This window comes from Equus quagga, chromosome 10 (assembly GCF_021613505.1).
Source record: "Equus quagga isolate Etosha38 chromosome 10, UCLA_HA_Equagga_1.0, whole genome shotgun sequence".
In the NCBI taxonomy this organism is placed as follows: Eukaryota; Metazoa; Chordata; class Mammalia; order Perissodactyla; family Equidae; genus Equus; species Equus quagga.
Window position 1 is genome coordinate 110306565 of NC_060276.1, and position 22895 is coordinate 110329459.

Below are 22895 nucleotides of genomic sequence, written 5' to 3' on the forward strand. Positions count from 1 at the left end.
GATTAACACAGAACACTTTACACCAATTTTGCTAGTGGCCTTAGTATCTCGTTCCATATTCGTTTGGTAGAGGCACACGTTTCAGCTCAGTTCTCACATCGCATTTATACCCTGCAGTGTCTCCATGAAAGAGTTAAAACTGTCGAGTGATGTGGCCATCTTGCTGTATCTGGATTTTTGCATTGTCTAAGTGCAGTAATGGCAGAGAATATTATGCACAAAATCGCTGTTATCATTATAATGTGGATACTTTAGTAGTAGTCACCAAAATCCTCCATTACGATGGATTGATCTATTATCTCTATTTATTAGGTCACAGGCTTAATTTTTTTCCCCAGCTTTATTGAGAAGATGCTTAATTCTTAGAGGAGCTGGTTAACTTTGTTGAGTTTTAGCTCTAGCCAGCAGAAAGCACTGTCACTGCTCATCATGGTTTTCAGGAAAGAACAAGAGAGATCACTGTATATCATCAGTAGCAGAGGAGGGAAAAATCCCATAATAGCTTTAGAGTAAAAGACCTACTGCCTGGGTTAGGAGGATCTGCATCTGAGTAGAACTCCACGGTCAAAGTAAAACGTGTTCTTAAAACGCAGTACTATCTCAAGGCAGCTTTAATTCTAACAGTAGGAGCCTACATACCAGGTAACTTTGAAATACTTACAAGTCCTCTTTACCAGAATAGAAGTTTTAGTTATTCAGGAAAAACCACTGTAACATATCTTACCGCTAAAAGTGAGCTTTATTTATTCAGAACAAAGTGTAATATAGTTTTTCATATTGGAAATAAATCAGGATGCATTGAATAAATGCTATAAAAAATCATAGTTTAACAACTGAAATCATAAACAGCTCTATCTAAACAAACCCCTTAGTGTGAAGACCAGATAAACAATATGATTTGTGCGACAGACATAACTGTATGTGATTAAAGCTTAATGAGTATGTATTTGTCATCTGTCATGACATTAGTTTTCTAAGTACCATCTTTTTTGGATACTGTAACATGCATTTTGTAATTTTATTTTCCTATCAACATAGCCTGTGGAAGTAATCATTTAAGATGGCCTGTTTTCCCCCCAATAAAACTGATTATATAAACTATCAGTTTCTACCACTTATATTTTTAAAAGCTTAAAAATAAATTTGCTAAAATTAAATTCCCCTAATTTTCATATTTGAAAATGTTTATCTTTACTTAAAAATGGAGGGGAAATCTCACTACTACCAGAATGATCAACCATATCAAACTATTTAAATTATAGAAGCACGTTCAGAGTCCTGATTTTTATACCAAAGCAGTCAAAGAGGCAAATAAAATATTGCCAGTTTGATGTGATCATAAGTTTTCTTTTGGTAAACCTTTAAAATGTCCTAAAAATCCTCTCTGTGACAACGTTCCCATAGTGGAAAACTGTCTCGGTTCCAGTAGGACATCTGCAAACCCTGTGAGTACAAGCATAATCGCTGCTTTATCTCCTACAAGATAAGCTCCTCTAGCTTAACTCTTCAAAAATTACAAATTGAGCTTTCCCACTTTGTATAAGAAGTTACCACTTCTGCGTATAGCGAGATTCTGACGTTGTGATTGAGTCTGCTGTTGCCAAGACTGGCTGCGTCAGCTGAGGACTTTACTAGCTTGATAAACTGCTTTAAGAGCAAATAAAGGGATATTGTTAATTCTTGTATTGACTCCATATACCTCAAACAGGCTTTAAAGACATAGTTTGGTTCCATGCTCTGGTACCTTTTAAACTGTTTTTGTTATTTGATTTCACGTGCACAAACCTGCCACCCATGGTACCGTCCATCCTTTACAGCCTTCATGGCACATCATTCCTCTCCTGTCCCCCAAGAACCTCAGAGAAAGCTTGCGAACATGTAAAACGTTCTGATAACATGTAACCCCCTCGCCTCAAAAGGTTCTGAGAGCGCCTTATGTCTGTGCTTCGCAGTGTCATCATTTTCCTTTGAAATGTGTGCTATTAGAAATATCTGATTTAGCAGGACTATTTGTGGTCCCCCTGGGGATTTGGTTCCTCTTTCTTTGGCAATGTGGAAGGGGGAGTTGCAGTCAGTACCAACTGACACAGCAGAGGCGACTTGTAACGCCAACTAGAAAGACACTTATCCAAGGACGCTAGTGAAGGAGTCCAGAAACCTCGGCTGCCCTGAGCACATTAGTACATTAGTCCAGCGCGTCCCAAACTGTCAAGGCCGTTCTAATCCCTGGGGGTCTCAGTAACATGCAGACTGGGCCAGCGGGGCTGCAGCAGGAGCCAAGACCCTGCATTTCTAACAAGCTTCCAGAGCAGGCCAGTGATGCTGGTTGAGCCACACTCCGGGTAGTGAGGTATAATCCCCACAGTGCGAGCAAGTATGTTCATATTTTAACCTTTTATGAAGCTTACGTGTTTTTATGCTCAGTATGTCCTGTTGGCTAACCCCCAGGTATGTAATAAATACTTAGAAATATTCCACCAAACATGGTCACAAATTATTTTGCCCTTTAAAGGAGTAACACTTCAGTTACTTGTATAATTTACAAAAGCAGAACATTTTACTCCTTGATGAACACATAAAAATATAGAACTGTATTTTTATGCTGTTTATAAAATCTTATTTTATCCTTTTATTTTCACAGGGCAATGTACAATTAGGTTGTTTTTAAATGCAGTAGGAGTATCAGGTAAAACTGATAGTAGCAATCGTAACATATTTCTATTGTCATTTTAGAGTTTTTTTTTTACTTTCTCTGAAACCTTTGCTTTTTTACATTTATTCAACATTCATCAGTGAGAATTTTAGTGCAGGGAGCCGGCCCCGTGGCCGAGTGGTTAAGTCTGTGCGCTCCGCTTTGGTGGCCCAGGGTTTCGCCGGTTTGGATCCTGGGAGCGGACATGGCACCACTCATCAGGCCATGCTGAAGTGGTGTCCCACAGAGCACAGCCAGAAGGACCTACAACTAGAATATACAACTACGTACTGGGGGGCTTTGGGGAGAAGAAAAAAAAAAAGAAGACTGGCAACAGATGTTAGCTCAGGTGCCAATATTTAAAAGAAAAAAAAAACAATTCAAACAAAGTAATTAAAAAAAAAAAAAGAATTTTAGTGCATATACTAAGAGCCAAGCACTGTCATATTCTGATCTACTTACATCTAGGAATTTTAGCTGCTTAAAAACATTTAACAGTTAAATTAAAAACATTTAATAGTTCCTTCCCTCCAGCAAACTCTATTTAAAAAAATAAATTCAAACTTCTCCCTTCAATAGGATTATTTTAGAAGTTGCCAGTCATCATCTCTGAACCTAATCTCAGTAATTGGCAACTGCCGCACCACAAGTGGAAATCTCTTGATAATGGGGTCAGTGGTTTCATAGAATACATGAGTTTATTGCTACAACCTAAGTGATCCTAGGCTGACACAGTCTGGCTCATTCACATGTGCGTATCCCAAACTACAAACAACAGTAATGCTGGAACCCACGCCCAGTTCTCTTGTTGACTATGCCTTTGCCAGAGAACCAAGGACTAACTTTTATGGGGTCAAGAATATAAATATGTACATTTTTCTTATAAAGAATTGTCTTAATTGTATTCCCCTTTAGGAAATAAAGGCTCCCTGAAAAATATGAAAGTTTCGGGAAGCAAATGCCTTGGAAGTGTTCTGACACTAAGCCACCTTGTTCTTTTAAAATAACCACCTTCTATGAACATGGGCCTGCTGGTGTAGCAGAATACAAGTAGGACTGATCAGTGAAGTGCCGTAAGTTGTACTTGGAAGGATACAATTTTATAAAGACAGTTTAATTAAGACAAAGCTAAAACATTTATATGTGGTGATGATTTAAACAAGAATGAGACTTTAAGGTGAACAGGCTTCTGAAGGTAATTACTACAAAAAGGATGAAAGGCCCTGCTTTCTACAAAAACTGTGATGTGAGATTCAGGAAAACAACATTACTGAATGTGGTATAGTTAAAAAAAAAAAACAAAGAGAAAAAAGGCCCCAGATAAAAACATTTTTGCACAGTATTTCTCAATGTCAAATTTTGTGATGCTTATACCATCAAAATCAACATAATTATCTTATCTTTTGGCTTCCAGATGGAATTTTAGAAAATAACCAGCAAGAAAATAGTCCTGAAAGTGCTTCCTCTTAAGTTCTTTGGTACAATTTGGTCGTTTTGATGGTTATGAATCCATTAAGTAAGTACTTTAACATACATGTATCAACAAAAATGCAACAAGAAGTACAAATGTTTAGAAAACCACAATTGAAGAATTACATTTTTGACCTCATGGAAAACAGAACTCTAAAATTTTACTTGTGTTTCTGTTGCAAAGATATCCATACTTACTAGAAGAACATCTCTAACTAGATTTATATTAAAGAAATATTACACAAAACATCCCTTTTTGATGATTAGAATAACTGTTCTATATACTTTTTTTAAAAGTAAAAGAGGCAAGTTTCAGCTTGAAAAAAGAATAATTTTAAAATTCATAAAGTTATACGCTTTTGTGCCTTCTGATTCAGCGAGTATTGCCATCCAGAATTTAATGTCAGTTACACAATGTTAAGGATTATTCCTTTATTTCAGGAAACAGCTAATTTTCCTCCTGAAGCATTTTCTCTATTTCCTTATCCCAGTTTTCATCTCGTTTCTCTGATTCTGCCACCACTTCATATTCCTGAAGTTCCTGTTGTAGTTCTTTTTCCCAATCCGCAGAATCCTCTAAGAGAAACAAACGAGAACTCAAAGATTCGCTCTGAATTCACAACGCTGGTTTTAACAATTCAGTCAACTATAACAACCTATGTAAGTCCTAGCCACGCTAATTTTTAACATCCCAGGCTTCCTTACTGTGTGTGCTCGGAAGAACCAAATTTTAACAGTGACCAAAGAGAAATATGATCAGAAAGGTAAATTTGTTGAACACAGAAGCAAAGGTATCAGATGTCGCCATAAGTTTGGGGTGTTATTTTGCTTTACCTAGGCCTCTGTTTTAAAATGGACAGTTGCTAATTAATATTTGGTTGCAACTTCATTTTTACCACTACTGATGATGACGACAGCAAAACCAGCTCACGTTTCTTGAGTACTCACTGAGCCGGCACTGGGCTAACCACTTTCCACATATCACTTTTTTTTCCATCCTTAGAACAATCCACGGACTAGACAGACTATTGCACACGTTCCACAGGTGGGGAAATGGAAGCACAGAGAGGTTAAGTGACTTGCCTAAGATCAAACAGCTTGACAGCAACAGACATACAGATGGAAGCAGATGCGCAGGCTCCACAGTGTGTGCTTAGCCCCATTAGCAGTGGTCTCCCCACAGTGGCAACAGCTCCCAGGAGCTGAAGGCAGGCAGTCTCTTGCCAAAGGCTGGCCCCTCACCTGGGCTCCCTCTGAGCTCTCACACCAGTCTTCCATGTTGAGATTTAGAGCTGCAACCTTCCACTCGGACACTCACTGTACCTCTGTGTGTGTGTATACACGTATGTATGTATGTATAGGATAAGGCATCTGCTATATAGTTATAAAATACGGAGAAAACAAACCAACCAGCTATTGAAAAGGTAAAGCTAAAATTCATTTTCATCTTTCAAAAACCAATTTTAAACTTAGTAGCTACAGAGAAAATGAAAGCCAAATGTTTGGATGTTTTTGCAGCAGTGACCTCAAGGGAAAAAGACACTGTGTGTTGCATAGCAAACCACCAATTTCACAAGTATTTACTAGGTGCTTACTGGGTGCTAGGCTCCACGTTAGGTACTGGGGGGATAACAAGACACGGTGTAACTACCCTTGAGGAACTTACAATTTAGCTGGGGGGCCAAGACAACTCATATATAGAAGAATATTATGAAGTGGTTCAAATTCTAACTAGGGCAGGAATTCAGAGAAAGAGCAGTTCGCCCGGAGCAGCCTGCCGGCACCTTATGAGTCCTGACCCAGGGCTCCTTCCAATCTCCTGTGGGGCCTCTGCTATTAGTTATCACCAGCAAAAATGGAGCCAGTGCACAGTCTGCTCGAGCTACTGCCCACAACACATGGGGCTCGTGCCCGCCTTCCTTCTGAGGTGGCCAGCAGCCATCTGTATGGAAAACAGATGAGGTGAGTGGGGTCTGAAGGGCCTGGTGAGCCCAGGTTGTCACTTCCCCACTCGCTTCTTTCTCCCACAGCTCCTCCCATCTCCTTCCTTCCCACTTCTCTCCTCCAGAGTTCCTCTGCAGTGTGCAAACAGGGCTCTGGTTCTCCTACGGGAGCACCTCACTGGTGCTCTCTGCACAACTGTGGGAACAACTGGCTTCCTGAACGCACTGGAAGTCTCAGAAGGCTTCGTGAAACACTCTTCATTTGATGATGATGAACCCAAGCCTTTGCTTTTCATCCAGTAGAAAGCCAGTCCCTCTCTGCTTGTACTTTTTTCTAAATTATTTTTTTAAAGGCAGGCTGCTCCTTCCCAGAAGTGATGCTCTTGTGGCACACAGCAGCTGGGAAAACACTTTCCCACATACAAATATCAACCCAAGCAGGAGGGTAGCTGTTAAAGCAGAAGGCCAGAGGGCAGCATCTCTAAGCGAAAGGGTGTGCACACTTCCTCGCCTGGCTCCTGGCCACATGTCCATGGGGCTGAGGCGCCTTGAACAAATCACTTATCCTCTCTGGCTCTTAGTTTCTCCTCTGTATGCTTCTGTGCATGCTTAGGGCAAAGGGACATGAGGTCTGGTCACGTGTGCTAGAATCCACCTTCTAGTGGGGAACAGGGAAGCAATTCTGATGCAAAAGTTACAATGTATTTTTGTCTATCTGCTTCAGAATAACAATTTTCTATAATCAACTTCAGAAGTAGGGAGGAGAACAGTTTTGTTTTTTTTTTTTACCTTCTAGTACGGCTGTCTCCTCCTCCTTTTTGTTAAGCACCAGTTGCTCCATTTCCTTCCTCAAATCCTCCTGATCTAAGTTACAGGCATCAAAGGCATCACTGACAAACTCAGAAACACCTGGGCTGGTAGAAATCTCCTCTTCATCCTGAAATGCAACAAATGAGCTCAGAAAACGGTTTTCTAAGTGACATTTATGTGCTAGATAGAGCTCTGGTTTATGGTCATCTCACAATTTAATGCAGCATCATTTTCGGTTCCTTCCTCTGCTAGTCGAATGCTCACTGCTCTCCAACCTTCTAACCTGCACAGTTGCTTGGTAACTAAATGAGTTACCACCTGAATCTATTACACTCAGTTTGGATCACTCCACTCATTCTGTCCAATTCCTGATGAGCATATCTGGAATTATTTATGCCAGGGAATTGCCTCAGGTCTCAGCTCTAGGTCCTTAACTATGCAAGTACCAGACCCCTCTTCTGTAGAACAGATAAGCCCTGTATTCATAAGTAGTTTGAAATGGTTATATGAGATAGTTAACACAGTTCATTTCCAGACATCAACTACTAGGTACAACAGAAAACTGTATTACCTCTTGAGTTTTAAGCTGAGATTTGATTACGACAGGTGGCGTTTTGGGCCGTACTGCCTCTAAGAAGTGAGAATAAAAGAGACAATAATTGCTTGATTCAATTCTGAATACATATTATAACAACTAAAATACCCACAAGTATGATGATACTAAATAATTTTCAGAAATGAGCTTTTATGTTATGCTTTCAGTTTTTCTTAAGTTATTACAAGAAATAGCCAGGTAAAACCATCTGAACCTCTTTCTTTTGGGGATATTTTTAATATGTCATCATATTCGATGCCCCTTAGATTTCCTGCAGGAAATAAATTTTGACTTCAGTGTTAGGAAAATTCATTAAAGGATAGTTCTGTTCTTTCTTTTAGGCTAATGAGAGTTAAGGTATCTAGCAAGTTTCCCTTTCATCACGAACGCTAGAAAGCACAAAGTAGAGAGTACTGCTCAGTCCCAGCTTCTCCTCTTTCTCACGGGCCACATTTTCTAGCTTATCCACCTTACTAGATGTGCAGTCTTTACTGAACCCTGTCTGGAGTCCATTTTGTTACACAGGCAGTGTTTGGTAAAATGGAATTTTCCAACAAAACTATTAAAAAGAAATACTAAAGAATGATAGACAATTGGGATTCATATTAACATCTACAGGCAAAACGCTAAATGTTACTGTGTAGAGCAACTTCACTACATTGCCTGGACCCTAAATGCAGTGTCAGGTCCTTTCCTAGTGGTCTGTACAACCTGTGCCTTAGGACACAATGTTTGGTGTAATCATTTAAAATTCCATGAATGGGTAAGTCTCCAGTTGTAATTAGTACCTATACACAAGTATTCATTAAATGTTAAAAATATGACACAAAATACACTTATTTTATTATTACAGATGTGAAATCACTGCTGATATTATAAAACACTTTCCTCAACAAGCAGAGGTAAACTGTCACAATAGGAAAGAGTCCAACGTGTAATGTAATAGTGCCTCGCGGGGAGCTGGGTATTTGTAACTTGGAGTGGACCGGAGCTCACTTCTGCTCTACAGGCTACAGTACTGGGGAAACGTCAGGTCGGATGGAAGACTGAGAAACAAAGAGAAAGGGTGGACTGGATTGGTGAAGGACAGAAGGTATAAATAAGAGGTAAGGAAACACATGGGAAGATGACTAGTGATCGAGGGAGGAATAAAAAGGAAGAAATTAAAAAACCAAAGAATGAGAAAAAGATAGCAAAGTCAAGGAAAGCTTGGGGAAGAGGTGTGAGTGGGGTCAGAGAGAGGGCAACAAGAAAACAATGAATATTTGCTCTGGAAAGAAAAGAATTTTCCATAAGATGACAAGGACATTTCTGGTACATACAAGATGACAAGCTCATCAGAGTCTCTAAGTTAAGAATATTTTTAAAGTAACTCTCTTTTGCACAGTGACGTCTCCTCTGAATATACCTGTCAGTGGCAACTCCTCTTCTCTGCCATGGCTCTTCTCCTCCTTTCCGGCAGCCTGCTGCTGGGCGGCCAGGGCCGTGAGCTGGGCTGACTGCTTAATCAGGGAGACCCGGTAAAAGTAGTTTCGCCAGAACACTTCTTCCTTCACGCTTTTAAAGACAAACACCACCACATTTGAGAATGCATGCATACAAACGCACGCAGGGGTTATGTGTTGCAGTGGAGATTGGAATAGATGATTTTTAGGGGCATTTTCAAACCCAAGTGAGGCCAAAGGAGGTTCTCATTTGCTTTCTTGTTGAAAGCTGAATAACAGGATAAAAAGAAGAGCTATCTTTTCCTCAGGAGCAAAAGACAACTTACAGAACACCAATGACATCTCAGGTATTTTAATGACACCAATACCACCTTCAGCAGAGGAAAAGAGGGTACTGTTGTGAAAGCAGCATAATCAAGCTGGGAGACTGGAAGTGGAGCCAGGTCTCCACCAATTACTTGCTGTTCATCAGAGGATTTAGTGCTTTCAGGCAGTGAGAAGAAAGGATTGTGGGTGGTGTTCCTTATGAAAGGAAATGTTTGGCAGTTTGCAAACAACTAGCAACCAGTAAGAGTTAGCAATGAGGTGGGAGATAGTTGCTAAAAAGACTGAAGTGCAGTTCAACCTGAGAACTCTCAGTGGTTCTCAAACTTGTCTATTAGAATCACCTGGGATGTGGTATTGGTGCCCAAGTGGGGTAAGGTAAGTGTCCACACAAGGGGGTGGCCTGGAATGGGGAGTGAGAACCTGAGCAGGGAGAGGAGGGTGTCTGAGCAGGGGAGGAGGTGGCGGTAAAAATGGAAGATTGGTTACACATGGGGGATTGATCATTAAGTAAAAATATTAAGGATAGTGGAAACCAGGTTTCTCACCATCAGAGAAGGGAGTTATAAACATTGAAAGGGAAAATTCTAGAATGATCCTGTCATGAGGTATCACTATGAACACATGGTTTTCATTCAATAGAGATGCAAATGAATGCATGTGTATGTACACGAGCACACACATATTTCCTACCTCTGTCCACTGAGTGGGCCAAGGAGTAGTGACACCTCAAGAGCGATGAGCATGCCTAATTCTCAGATCTTGGTTTCTAAACACCATTTTCCACTAAAAGGAACCAGAGCTCCTTGGATAAATGGCTGATTCCAGGGCTACAACAGGGAAAGAACAAGATGAGCCTGGACTATCTTGTGCCAGCAAGGAAGGAAGCGCTCAAAGAATGAGTGAAAAGAACACAAAAGCTAGCTTCAATGAGCTCCCACTGGCCAAATTGGTAATAACTTGGGCATCAAAATAAATAACAATAGCAATGAATTATAACCATTGTGTAAAACAGGACCATGAGTCCATACAGATATAATACATGAATACATTGAAAGTCTGAAGAGGAATGGAATATTTACACAGTTTCAAAGTACCTCCCCAAGAAAATACTTATTAATTTCAAAGAGGAAAGGAAAAGTCTGGCAGAAACTACCTTCATTAAGTGACCAAAGAAGGGACAGGAATGGGATAAGATCACCATATGCCACCTGATGGATGCAACAGACTCAAGGAAGCTGATGTCCATGTAAGTCTGAACTGGATCCTTTTGCTAAAAAGGATATTACTGGGACAAATGGTAAAACCTGAATAGGGTCGGAGAATTAGACAATAATAACGCATAAGTGACCGTTTCCTGATGTGGATGGTTGCGTCATGGTTGTGTAGGAGAATCCTGTTTGTAGGAAATACACACTAAATTATTCAAGGGGGATGGGCCATCTGGTCTCAAATGATTCAGAAAAAAAAAGTTCATACTGTACTTCTAATCTTTCCATAAGTTTGTGATTGTTTCAAAATAATAAAAAACATTGATGACTGCGCTCACCTCAGAGCAATTAAATAAAAATCCCGAGCGTGGAAGACAAAACAAGACTCAACAAAAACCATAAAACGCACAACCCCCTGAAACCAAGGCCCAAGGAACGGCTTTGGTGACCTGCAGAGTGTGTGTCGGGTTTTGTTTTTTTTTTTTTGCCTGGAGGAATCACACATTTTGTGTTCCAAAAATGTTTTGCTAGTAGAAATGACAAAGGGTAGGAGAATGCCTCTTCACCTCCTGGTTTACTAGAAGAGATGCAGGTTCTTAGAAAGGGGGGAAGCCGAGGAAGAAAGCACGACAGAAAAAGACTGAAGGAGTAGAATAAAATCAGTGAGAACAGGGAGAAAATCCTGAGACCAAGGCTTGTGAATGAGGACAGGGCTTGCCTAAGACAAGACATCAAAATCCATGGCTGTCACATCTGTGAAGGGCAAAGCTGGACTAGGAAGCTAGCTTTTTAAGTGACAGAGGCAAAATGCAAGATTATCTACATATGCCAGGCTAGGTAACAAGATGACACACTGCTAGATGCAGCCCATCTTTTCTTTCATTAATTCCAACCTCATTTACCGAGTGCCACATGCATTAGGCCCCAGGCTAGGTGCCGGAGAGATTCTGGGATGAATAAGACAAGTTGTCTGCCAACAGAGATGGTCACAGGAATAATAATGACCTCTTCCTTGTTAAATTCTCACTGCACGCCAAGCACATTTCCCAAACTCACGCGGCCTCCTAACTCTTTTTCTCATAACATCTCTTGGAAATAGTTCGGCAGGAGGGAGATCTGGCTGAACAGCAGTTTAAGGGGTCATGGCCGACCACAAGTTTAGCCGAGCAAACGATGGATGCTGCAGCTGCCAGAAAAGCTAACGAAATCTTAGGCTGCATTACAGTGCAACACAAGATACACTACAACATGCTCTTCTGCAATTAGACAACAGACCGTATTCACCTCGGGGAACTCACTTTCAGAGGTAAATCACCTGCATGGTGAGGGGGTACAGAGACTAAGCCACCTTGGGAATAAATAAAGGAACTGGGCTGTTTACCCGGATAAGTTCAAGGGTCTTAAAACACAACATCACAGCTACACAAAATGAGATTAGCCTTCTCACGAGGTAGTGAGCTGCCTGGATATTTTCAAGGTCACTTTTAATTTTGAGCTCTATGAAATGTCCAAAATGAAAGAGGTGTACTATCTATCTACAGTGGATCATGGACCATGATTGCTCTCTTAATAAAGACAAACACTTGAGGGACCAGCCCAGTGGCACAGCGGCTAAATGTGCATGTTCTGCTACGGCGGCCCGGGGTTTGCAGATTCGGATCCCGGCTGCAGACGTGGCACCGCTTGGCAAGCCATGCTGTAGTAGGCATCCCACATGTAATGTAGAAGAAGATGGGCATGGATGTTCGCTCAGGGCCAGTCTTCCTCAGCAAAAAAAAAAAAAAAAAAAAAAAAGACAAACACTTGAGCTGTTTTCCAGAGTCCTCCCTCTTGATGTAAGAGGAAGCACTGCAGAAATTTTCGGTTACCCTCCAGAGAGAGTCACAATGCAGATGACATACTCAAGGTTCTGAGAAGCCCTCTAATAAAGAAAACCATTGAATGTAGCACCTCTCAAATGTTTATCTGACCACTTATGCTTTCACTGACTATTTTAAGACATTAGTATGCTGTGAGCACCCTCTGGGAAACAATGGGCATATGTCACAATCTAAGGCTGGAAGGGACTTGTGATTTTCTTACTGTCGTCAGAGTGAAGGCCTCAGAGGGTGTCTGTGACGCACCAGCAGGGCTGTCTCATGCCAGCACTGCTGTCATTGGGAAGTGCTAACACACTAAAAGACGTTTTGAAACACAGAGCAAACGTTATTTTGTTTTATTTTCTAAATTGTTCCTGGTTAATGATGGCTTCTGTTCAGAAAAAGTGTCTCAAATGATCAAAGATACACTTCTGTATGTCAGAAAGGAAAAGTCCAGAAGTCCTATATTTGTGTGCGATGGCTCATTTTTCTTTTATTCTGGAAATTTCAACGAAATAAAAGTGGAGAGACTAGAACAAAGAACCCCCATGTACCCATGACCTAACTCCAACAATCACCAGCATTTGCCAGTCATGTGTCATGTCCTCTCCCCTGCACACTTTCCTTTGGGTGGGGGTTGCAATATTTTAAGGCAATGCCAGATATCATGTGCTTTCATCCAGAAAGACTTCAGTAAGCATTTCTAACAGATAAAGACATAAAAAATAATAACTCTCATTTCTATATCATCCGTTACAGAATCAGAAGTAGGAAAGTGGAATTATATTACTCAATGAGCCGTCTACTTCGTCTGCAACAAATCAGAAATACTATTTGCTAAATACCAATTCTGCAAAGCCTTAAAAAAATCTAAAATTACTGTCAGAGAGAGGAAGTCCAGAATTGTCAATACTCAAAACTACGGACAGCTACATGCCTGTCACAAGCCCCTCAGGTCACATGTCCCAGCACCCCAGGGCCTCTGGACTGTTCCGAGAACCCTGCCACAGGGCCCAGTGAGCAGCTCAGGGTGATTCAAATGGTTTTCAAGTTGATGGAGCCTTCAGGTGGGAAGCCCACCTCACCCCCAGAGCTTTGCTACTCTTCTCTCAGAAGGAGGCCATTATCCAGAATACGGACGATCTCACATTCTGAGACAAAAGAGCTTCAAATAGATACATACACATGAGCTGTTCAGAAGCCAGCTCCCAGAGTTTTCTGAGCATAATAGTCAGAAATAGATCAGATGGTAATTTTTTTTATATCCTTAAATAAAAATAGCTATTTTAGACATAGTCTAAAGATTAAATTTGTAATGAGATTTTAGCCATAAAACATATACTTTTCTTTTGGGAGGGTGGGGGAGGGCTGTAGAAATTCATTCTCTTTATGGAGAAAAGAGTTTCACTAAAAAGAAAAAAAAATAGAAAAGATTCTATATAACTCTTATTCCAAGTCTGGAAGAACACTTCCAAAGTGTTTTTCTTTCACAGATAGAAGACCCTTGCTGCTATGTGAATCAAAAGGCTAGCCAATATTTCTTCAAATCCCGATTTGGCCAGCTAAACCAAGCAAAATGAACACGTGTTTATCTGTGCTCCCTTTGAAAACACCATTAAAATGTTAGAAAAGGAATTAAGTAGATAAAAAACCCACAATGACAAAGAGAACTGGTGAGGAAAACGACAGTGGAAACTCAAAAGTTGATGGGCAAATAGTAAGCTACTCTGCGGACCAGAGAAAGCTGTGCTGAGCTGCCTGCAGTAGGGGTAGCCAGCAGGAAGCGAGCCTGTTCATCAAGTGGAAGCCTGCAAAGGCCACAGGACAGGAGGAACCAGGCACCTCTGAGGGCCGGGTGCAGGCTGGGCTCAGACCAGAGCAGCGTGGAGAGACCCTAAAGGAGTATGAGACGGCTCTGACTCCGGTGCCCCCTCCCGCCAGCGCTGCGTTCCCACCGGCAGACGGACAGTCCTGAGCTGCCCCACACTCAGGGACAGCTGGTGCAGCTGAGAAGGGGGTGTGATGCCACACTGAAGCCACAGGGGTCAGGTGCTCCTGTCATCCTACCTGCGGCCAGGCAGAAGGCTGAGGAGTCCTCTCGGGGAAACCACCAGGCCCCAAAGGCTTGTGGACACACAGCTCCAAGCACCCTTTCAGCACAGCACCTTCAGCCAGCAAGGACGCGTACAGAAAGCCTGCCACATGAAAGACAGAGCCCAAAGCGAACACGAAGATTCCAAGAGAAGAGCAGAGAGAGGAGAGCATCTCAAGAAAATGACACTTCACATCCTCAGAGAACAGGAAGACACCATAGCCACAGAACAGGAACATTCACGGAATAAGAAAGATGGCTGACTTTAAACATGTGACAGATGCAAAACAAGGGACTGGAATTAGAAAGGGTGAGGAAGAGCCCTGCGGCAGCAGAGAGGAAGGGTAGGGAAGGGGGCCCTGTGCTGACGGCTGTCAGGGGCATGTCACAGGAGACATTAGGCTTGTGCTGGAGCTTAAAGGACAAGCAGGGATTTGGGGAGGGGAGCAGGGCCTTGAGGCAGAGGGAAAGCTGCGGGTGGGAAAGAGAACAAGAACACTGTTGCCACAGAGCAGAGCCTGCGTGCAGAGAAGGTGGCAGCCTGGCCTCGTGGACCTTAATTTTATTCAGGAAGACATGGGCACATTTGTTCTTTCTGTAGGAAAATGCGTTCTACCCCCTAACTGCGGATAAAAGAGCACATCTCATTTCCACCCCAATTTCCTAGAAAGTCTGCTTTTGGTTTTGATTCTGTGGGACGTGTGCGTGTTGCTGAAGGGCTGCAGAGCCCATGTTTATGAAGAGAACCTGAGACCATCCTGGCTCCCATTCCAAGATTCTCCCTGAGACCATGCACATGAGTAAGGCCCTTCGAAAACACACATGCATGCTGCCTGAGCAGCACCACTCCGGCTCGAGAACACACTGCTTACAGCTTAGGAACAAGGGCGAATCGCATCCTGCTCAGTAGCTCATCCTCCTGGAGCATGACCAGGGCGGTAGGGTACATCTGATCGAAGTCAAAATTAAACTGCACGCCAGCTGGAGGGTCACGGAGGAAATTCCTCTTGTCCTTTGATGAAAAGGGTAAAAACATGGGGAAAACCACAGAAGACAATTAATATGTAACAATGCATCACTGATTTGACAAACACTGAATTCTCCTAAAGAGTTCAGCCATGAAGTCCACAGAGCTGTCATTAAGCTGTCTGCTTAATAGAACAGAGAACAGATCCTTTCACACTCACACACACACACATATATTTGGATCAAACCATTTTATTGAGGGGCTTCAGGGGAGGGTCGAAGGGCTGCGAGGACAGTGAGATCTGACATCCTCAGCCTGGCCCGGATCTCCCCAGCTTCCAGTCACTGAAAGCTCACATATCTTTTCACCGTCTCCACTGGAGAGAGTCTCGTGGGAGGTCAGGAAATTCAATTGTGTGATTAGTTAAAATTAGATAGTTTGAAATCATACAAACACGTTTGCTTTAGTGGGCATCTAGAGCACCTTTAGGTACATGAAAACTAGTGTAAACAATCTTAGAAACATTCTAAGCCAAAGGTGAAGTCAGCTAACCATGGTGGTCATATCTGAAAAGTGAAATCCATGACCCGACTCAGTCCTTTACACTTTACAAACAGACAGCTTTTATTCCCTTCTAAAATGATCTCTTTAAACGAAATTCCTAGAAGTAGGATTTCTGGTCCAAGGCTACGATTGTTTTGATACACACTGCCCAAACTCTCCGGCAGAAATACTGTAGCAGTTTATACCGCTATTAACAATGCCCGTCAGTTTCATCTCATGTTGCCCATGTTAAGTTTTAACAATATTTCTGGGTTTTGAGAATTCCTATATAAATAAAGCAAGAACAAAGCTGAACCTAAATGGATTTTAGCTATTTTACCTTCCAATGTAAAAATTTCAAAGCCTGAAACTGTCCCAAGAATGTTTCACCTGTATTTCTATAGCAGCCTCCTAATGGGTAGCTGCCTCCAGTTCCATTTCTCCCACCCATAGCAACCCACTTTCTACACTGCCCCACGAAAAACAGATTTTACCTATGACCAAAATCCTTCAATGACTCCCTGTTGCCTTTAAGATAAAACCTAAACTTAGCAGAATGGTATAAAAAAGTCCTCACCAACTGGCTCCTGATCTACTTCTCCACCTGCATTCTATAGTCCAGTCACACCCAAATGCTTGCAAAACCCCTGCCCAAATGCCAAACCTTGCCCCACATCCCCAAACATCCCTGCACCCTCCTTCTAAGACTCAGCAACTCGGCTCCAGTGTCACCACTTCTGGGAAGCTTCCCCGGGAACATCCTTTTCCCGCTCCAAAATAAATGAACCACTCCTGTCCACCGCATCCTTATTACAAGACTTACTACAGGGAATACTACTGGATATGTACTTAGCAGCTCTCTGTAGTAAGCCTTCAGGCTCTTGGAGGGTGTGTCTCATTTACTTCAAGTCGTAGGTCAAGGTTTGGTCCAGACTACTAACGATAATTTGCTGAACTGAGGTCTCACAAGTACCTAATGACAACTGTACTATCAATTTCTCTTTTTTTTCTTTTTTTAAAGATTGGCACCTAACATCTGTTGCCAATCTTCTTTTTAAAAATTTCTTCTTCCTCTTCTCCCCGAAGCCCCTCAATACACAGTTGTATATTCTAGTCGTAGGTGCTTCTGGCACTGCTATGTGTGGACGCCACTTCAGCGTGGCCTGATGAGTGGTGCCACGTCTACGCCCAGGATCTGAAGTGGCAAAACCCTGGGCCACAGAAGCAGAGCACGCGAACTTAAACCACTTGGCCACGGGGCCAATCCCTATCAATTTCTTTTCACGCATTATGTGGCCCTAAACGGCTCCTAAATACAAGGAGCTTAAAGGGTTATTCTGCTATACTCTCTGTGTTGTCCTAAACTAGTGCCTGGTAAGTCAGAGAATGTAAAGCAACTCTGGCAGTGATTGCTAATTGCCTCCCAGTATCCCTTCCCTTCCTTTTCTTTCAGGACCACAACTCTTGAGTTCCAGCTGGGCATGTGGCCACTCAGCCAGAGATCGGATTTTCCAGCCTCCCTGGTATCTAGGAGTAGACATGGGCCTAAGTTGCTAAAGGGATGCGGGCCTGAGTGATAGGTGTAGTTTCTGGGTCTCATCTTTCAAGTGGTCTGGCATGCCCACCTCTTTCCCAACTCCCACAGGCTAGACCACAGTCCTGGTTATGGGGAGCTGGCTTCACCATACAGAAGACAGACAACATCCTAGGGGCTGGTATAGGACAGGACTAAGATGGGAAGAACTTCAGTCCCTAGATGACTTCATGGGGCAAAGCATACCTACTTGGACCATCTACCTCTAGACTCTTACATGAGGCGGAAGGAGGGAAAAAGGGAGGGAGGGAAAGAACTTATAGCTTATTATTGTTTTTTTCTTCTTCTTCTCCCCAAAGCTCCCCCGTATATAGTTGTATATCCTAGTTGTAGGTCCTTCTGGCTCTGCTATGTGGGACGCTGCCTCGGCATGGCTTGATGAGGGGTGCTAGGTTCGTGCCCAGGATCCAAACCAGTGAAACCCTGGGCTGCTGAAGTGCGGCATGTGAACTTAACCACTTGGCCACGAGGCAGCCCCAGCTTAATCTACTCTATTTTTGGATCTATTATAACAACTTAGTCTATCCCTTAACAAATTCAGCAGCCATCAGAAAGGACGTATCAAAGACGGTTTTAAAGGTTCTGGGTCATGCTGAAATCCTGGGAGCTCTCTCATAGGCATGTGTGCGTGCAGCATTCACTGCATCATCCAGTCAACAGGTGCTCGTTCGGCACCAGCTGTGCTCCAGGCACTGTGCCACTTGCTCAGCAGGGCCCAGGTACTGATGGAGTCCCCGCCTTCATGGCACTTACATTCCAGTTAGGGGGTAAGGGAGTGGGAAGAGAGAGAGACAAGGGTTTATATGGCTAAGGCTCTGAGATGGGGTAACTGGGAGTGGAGGGCTGAAAGGGTGGTGAGAGAAGGTCTCTAGGAGGAGGTGACATTTGAGCTGAGATCTTGTGGGATGGTGCAGGGTGGGGTTCCAGGAAGAGGGGAGAGCAAGCACAAGGCACTAAGGCAGGACAAGGCTCAGCCTGATTGTGCAGCAGAAAGAACAGTGGCTGGAGTGCTGGGAGTCAGGGAAGTAGGGCACGAGGGAGGAGAGGTGTGCAAAGCCAAGGGCCTTAAAGGCCAGTGGAGGGAGTCTGGATCTTAGTCTACAAGACAGGAGATGCCATTAGAACGGTCTATGTAGGGGAGTGACACAAAGTGATTTATGCCATAAACGGACCCCCTGGCTGCTGAAATGAGCTTGTACTGGAAAGGGGCAAGGATGGGACAGCAGTCAGGATGCCTCAGGCAGGAGATGGCACCAGGACCACGGTGGTGGCAGTGGAGAAGTGGACTATATTCTGAACACAGCATTGTTAGGACAGAGAGGGGAGAGGTACAACTCAAGGAAAACTCCTAGGTTTGTGGGTAGAAAAAAATTGGCAGGTAACTGGAGTCTCACTCTAAGATGGAGAAGATGGGGAGAAGAACAGGCGCAGAGGACAGAGGAGCTGTAGGGGCTTTTCTGATGAGCATCTAAGGTTTGCCCTCAAATGACACCAACTCTCACTGTCCCAATTCCCTTCTGGAAAGAAGGAGGTTTGTGATGCCAGCATCAAGTTTGGCTGTAACATGGTGAACAAAATACATGGTGTTCACACTGAACTCATAAGAAATGCTCATGCCTTTAAAGGGTTTACTAATGGAAAGAAAAACCCTTAAAATGCCCTAGGGGAGGGCAATCGAAGGGAGGGAAAGCCCAGATCTACGTTTGTTTGTTTTCTAGACTAAGGTTCCATTTATGACTTTGGTTAAAGAAAAAAAAAAAAAAAAGAGTAGGTTAGAAATGAAGCTTGAAAACCACTGACAGAGTAAAAAGCACTATTTGTTGAGTCCCGTGCCAGGCGGGAGCTGGGTGCTGTAGATAGAGATCAAAGCCAGCCTCTGCCCGCTGAGAGTTTACCACCCAGTGGAGGCTCAGATAAGAAGTGAGGGGCTGGGGGCCGGCTCCGTGGCTGAGTGGTTAAGTTCATGTGCTCTGCTGCGGTGGCCCAGGGTTCGGATCCTGGGCACGGACATGGCACCGCTTGTTAGGTCACATTGAGGCGGCGTCCCACATCCCACAACTAGAAAGACACGCAACTAAGATATGCAACTGTGTACAGGGGGAGTTTGGGGGGATAAAGCAGGGGAAAAAAAAAAAAAAGATTGGCAACAGTTGTTAGCCCAGGTGCCAATCCTTAAAAAAAAAAAAAAACGTGAGGGGCACATTTGGGAGTCTCAGTCCCCACACCTGCACAATGGGGACAAAAGCCCCTACCCACCTTGCAGACGTGCAATGAGGCTCAACAGAGAAAATGTGTAGGAAAATGCTTTCCGAAACTGTGAGGAGTCACCCAATTGTTAATTGGTATGGCTATGTTCCCTCTGAAGGCCTGAGAGAAATTTTTGTGGGCTAGCAAGTGGAATTTTACTTCTTTCAATTACAGCTTCAAACAAATACATATAGCAGTTAAAGAGAAAATTTAGAATAGAATCGTTTCATTCAGAAAATCAGAATGCTGTCTAGAAACTTCCTGTGATAGCATATCTCAAAAGATTATCTTAGTAACATAAAAGAATCCTTTTGGGCTGAAAGATTATTTTGTGTAACAGACTATACTTTTCCATTAAGAAAAAAGAACTTAAGGAGAAGCAAATTAAAAGTTAGTGAAAGAAAAATAGTGAAAATTGATGTGTACATTCCTAACGTCTCAAAATGTTTTTAAAATTGTATGGAAGAAAAACAGTCTTCCAAGGATAAAGTCATGATAGGAACAAAGTATTTCTATACAGGGTATCACAAGATACTTACAGCAGATAAGGCCAAGATTTGTTGTTGAATTGTTTCTTCATCATTACTATCAACCCATGGGGGCACTGCTGCTTCTAAAGGGTTTTTAATGGCAAAGAAGAAAAGAGAAAAACAGGTTACAAGGGTTATACTGCAATCCGTGGTTTGAAGGAATGAGAAAGTTTCCACACAACCATTTGAGCAATTTACTAACAAGTTCCAAATATGAACATTCACCATAATTCCCAGACTTAATGTATGAATCTTACAGACATATAGAGTTAGTAAAAAATTGGACAACACCTTGACGAGGTGACCAAAATCAACATACCAACGAAGGAGAGAGGGCCACTGTGAGCCTCCAGATGTGATACCCTGAGAAGGACACAACATCATTTATGTAGTATTCTGGCAAGAATGCATAATCTGAATCTAATCATGAGGAAATACCTGACAAAGCGCAAACAAGGAATGGTCTATTTAAAAATAGCAGGAGAGGGCTGGCCTGGTGGCACAGCAGTTAAGTTCACATGTTCTACTTTGGTGGCCCAGGGTTCGCCAGCTCAGGCCCTAGGTGTGGACCTACACACCACTTGGCAAGCCATGCTGTGGCAGGCGTCCCACATATAAAGTAGAGGAAGATGGGCACGGATGTTAGCTCAGGGCCAGTCTTCTTCAGCAAAAAGAGGAGGATTGGCGACAGACATTAGCTCAGGGCTAATCTTCCTCAAAAAAAAAAAAGTAGGGGAGGTATTCTTCAAAAATATTAACGTCAGGGGCTGGCCCCATGGTGGAGTGGTTAAGTTCAAGCGTTCCGCTTCGGTGGCCCAGGGTTACACCCGTTCAGATCCTGGGCATGGATATGGCACCGCTCATCAGGCCATGTTGAGGCGGCACCCCACATAGCACAACGATAAGGACCACAACTACAATATACAACTATGTATTGGGGGGTTTTGGGGAGAAAAAGAAGGGAAAAAAAAAGATTGGAAACAGATGTTAGCTCAGCTGTCAATCTTAAAAAAAAAAATTAACATCATAAAAGACAAAGAAAGGTCATGGAAATGTTCCAGATTAAAGGATGCTAGTAGCATATGGGGCAACCAAAGACCCCAAATTGCTAAAACAATATTGAGAAAAAACAACGCTGGAGGCATCACAAGCCCTGACTTCAAAATGTACTACAAAGCCATAGTGATCAAAACAGCATAGTACTGGTACAAAAACAGGCACACAGATCAATGGAACAGAACTGAAAGCCCAGAAATAAAACCGCACATCTACGGACAGCTAATCTTCAACAAAGGTGCCAAGAACATACAATGGAGAAAGGATAGTCTCTTCAATAAATGGTGTTGGGAACAGTGGACAGCCACATGCAACAGAATGAATGTAGACCATTATCTCACGCCATACACAAAAATAAACTCAAAATGGATCAAAGACTTGAAGATAAGTCCTGAAACCATCAAACTCCTGGAAGATAATATAGGTAATACACTCTTTGACATAGAACTTAAAAGGATCTTTTTGAATACCATGTCTTCTCAGACAAGGGAAACAAAAGAAAAAACAAACAAGTGGGACTTCATCAGACTAAAGAGCTTCTGCAAGGCAAAAGAAACTAGGATCAAAACAAAAAGACAACCCACCAACTGGGAGAAAATATTTATAAATCATATATCCGACAAGGGGTTAATCTCCATAATATATAAGGAACTAACACAACTGAACAACAAAAAAAGAAATAGCCCAATCAAAAAATGGGCAGAGGATATGAACAGACATTTTTCCAAAGAAGATATACAGATGGCCAATAAACACATGAAAAGATGTTCAACATCACGAATCATCAGGGAAATGCAAATCAAAACTGCACCAAGATATTACCTTACGCCTGTTAAAATGGCTATAATCACTAAGACTAAAAATAACAAATGTTGGAGAGGGTGTGGAGAGAAGGGAACCCTCATGCACTGCTGGCGGGAATGCAAACTGGTGCAGCCACTATGGAAAACAGTATAGAGATTTCTCAAAAAACTAAAAACAGAACTACCATAAGACCCAGCTATCCCACTACTGGGTATCTACCCAAACAAATTGAAATCAACAATGCAAAGTAACATACGCACCCCTACGTTCATTGCAGCACTATTCATAATAGCCAAGACATGGAAACAATCCAAGTGCCCATCGACCGATGATTGGACAAAGATGATGTAGTGTGTATACAGGTATATATGTATGTATGTGTATACATACACACACACACACACACACACACACACACACAATGGACTACTACTCAGCCATAAAAAAGACAAAATCATCCCATTTGCAACAGCATGGATGGAACTGGAGGGAATTATGCTAAGCAAAATAAGCCAGACCGAGAAAGACAAACACCATATGATTCCACTCATATGTGGACTATAAACAAACACATGGACAAAGAAAACAGTTCAGTAGCTACCAGGGGAAGGGGGCTGGGGGGTGGGCACAGGGGGTGAAGGGAAGTACTTATGTGGTGACAGACAAGAAATAATGTAGAACTGAAATTTCACGATGATGTAAACTATTATGAA

General features: G+C 42.5%; 1 protein-coding gene across 1 annotated transcript in view; it reads right to left on the reverse strand.

Annotated features, from left to right (window-relative positions):
• Positions 1-3790: 3790 nt before the first annotated feature.
• SYAP1 (synapse associated protein 1) overlaps positions 3791-22895 on the reverse strand; it is a 29725-nt gene continuing 10620 nt past the window's right edge. Inside the window, exons 4-9 of the mRNA XM_046673894.1 lie at positions 20332-20405; positions 15314-15453; positions 8919-9067; positions 7487-7545; positions 6895-7042; positions 3791-4738 (exon numbers count right to left, since the gene is read on the reverse strand). Of these exons, the coding sequence (XP_046529850.1) occupies positions 4611-4738; positions 6895-7042; positions 7487-7545; positions 8919-9067; positions 15314-15453; positions 20332-20405 (698 nt within the window). The 3' untranslated portion in view covers positions 3791-4610. The remainder of the gene's footprint in view (positions 4739-6894; positions 7043-7486; positions 7546-8918; positions 9068-15313; positions 15454-20331; positions 20406-22895) is intronic.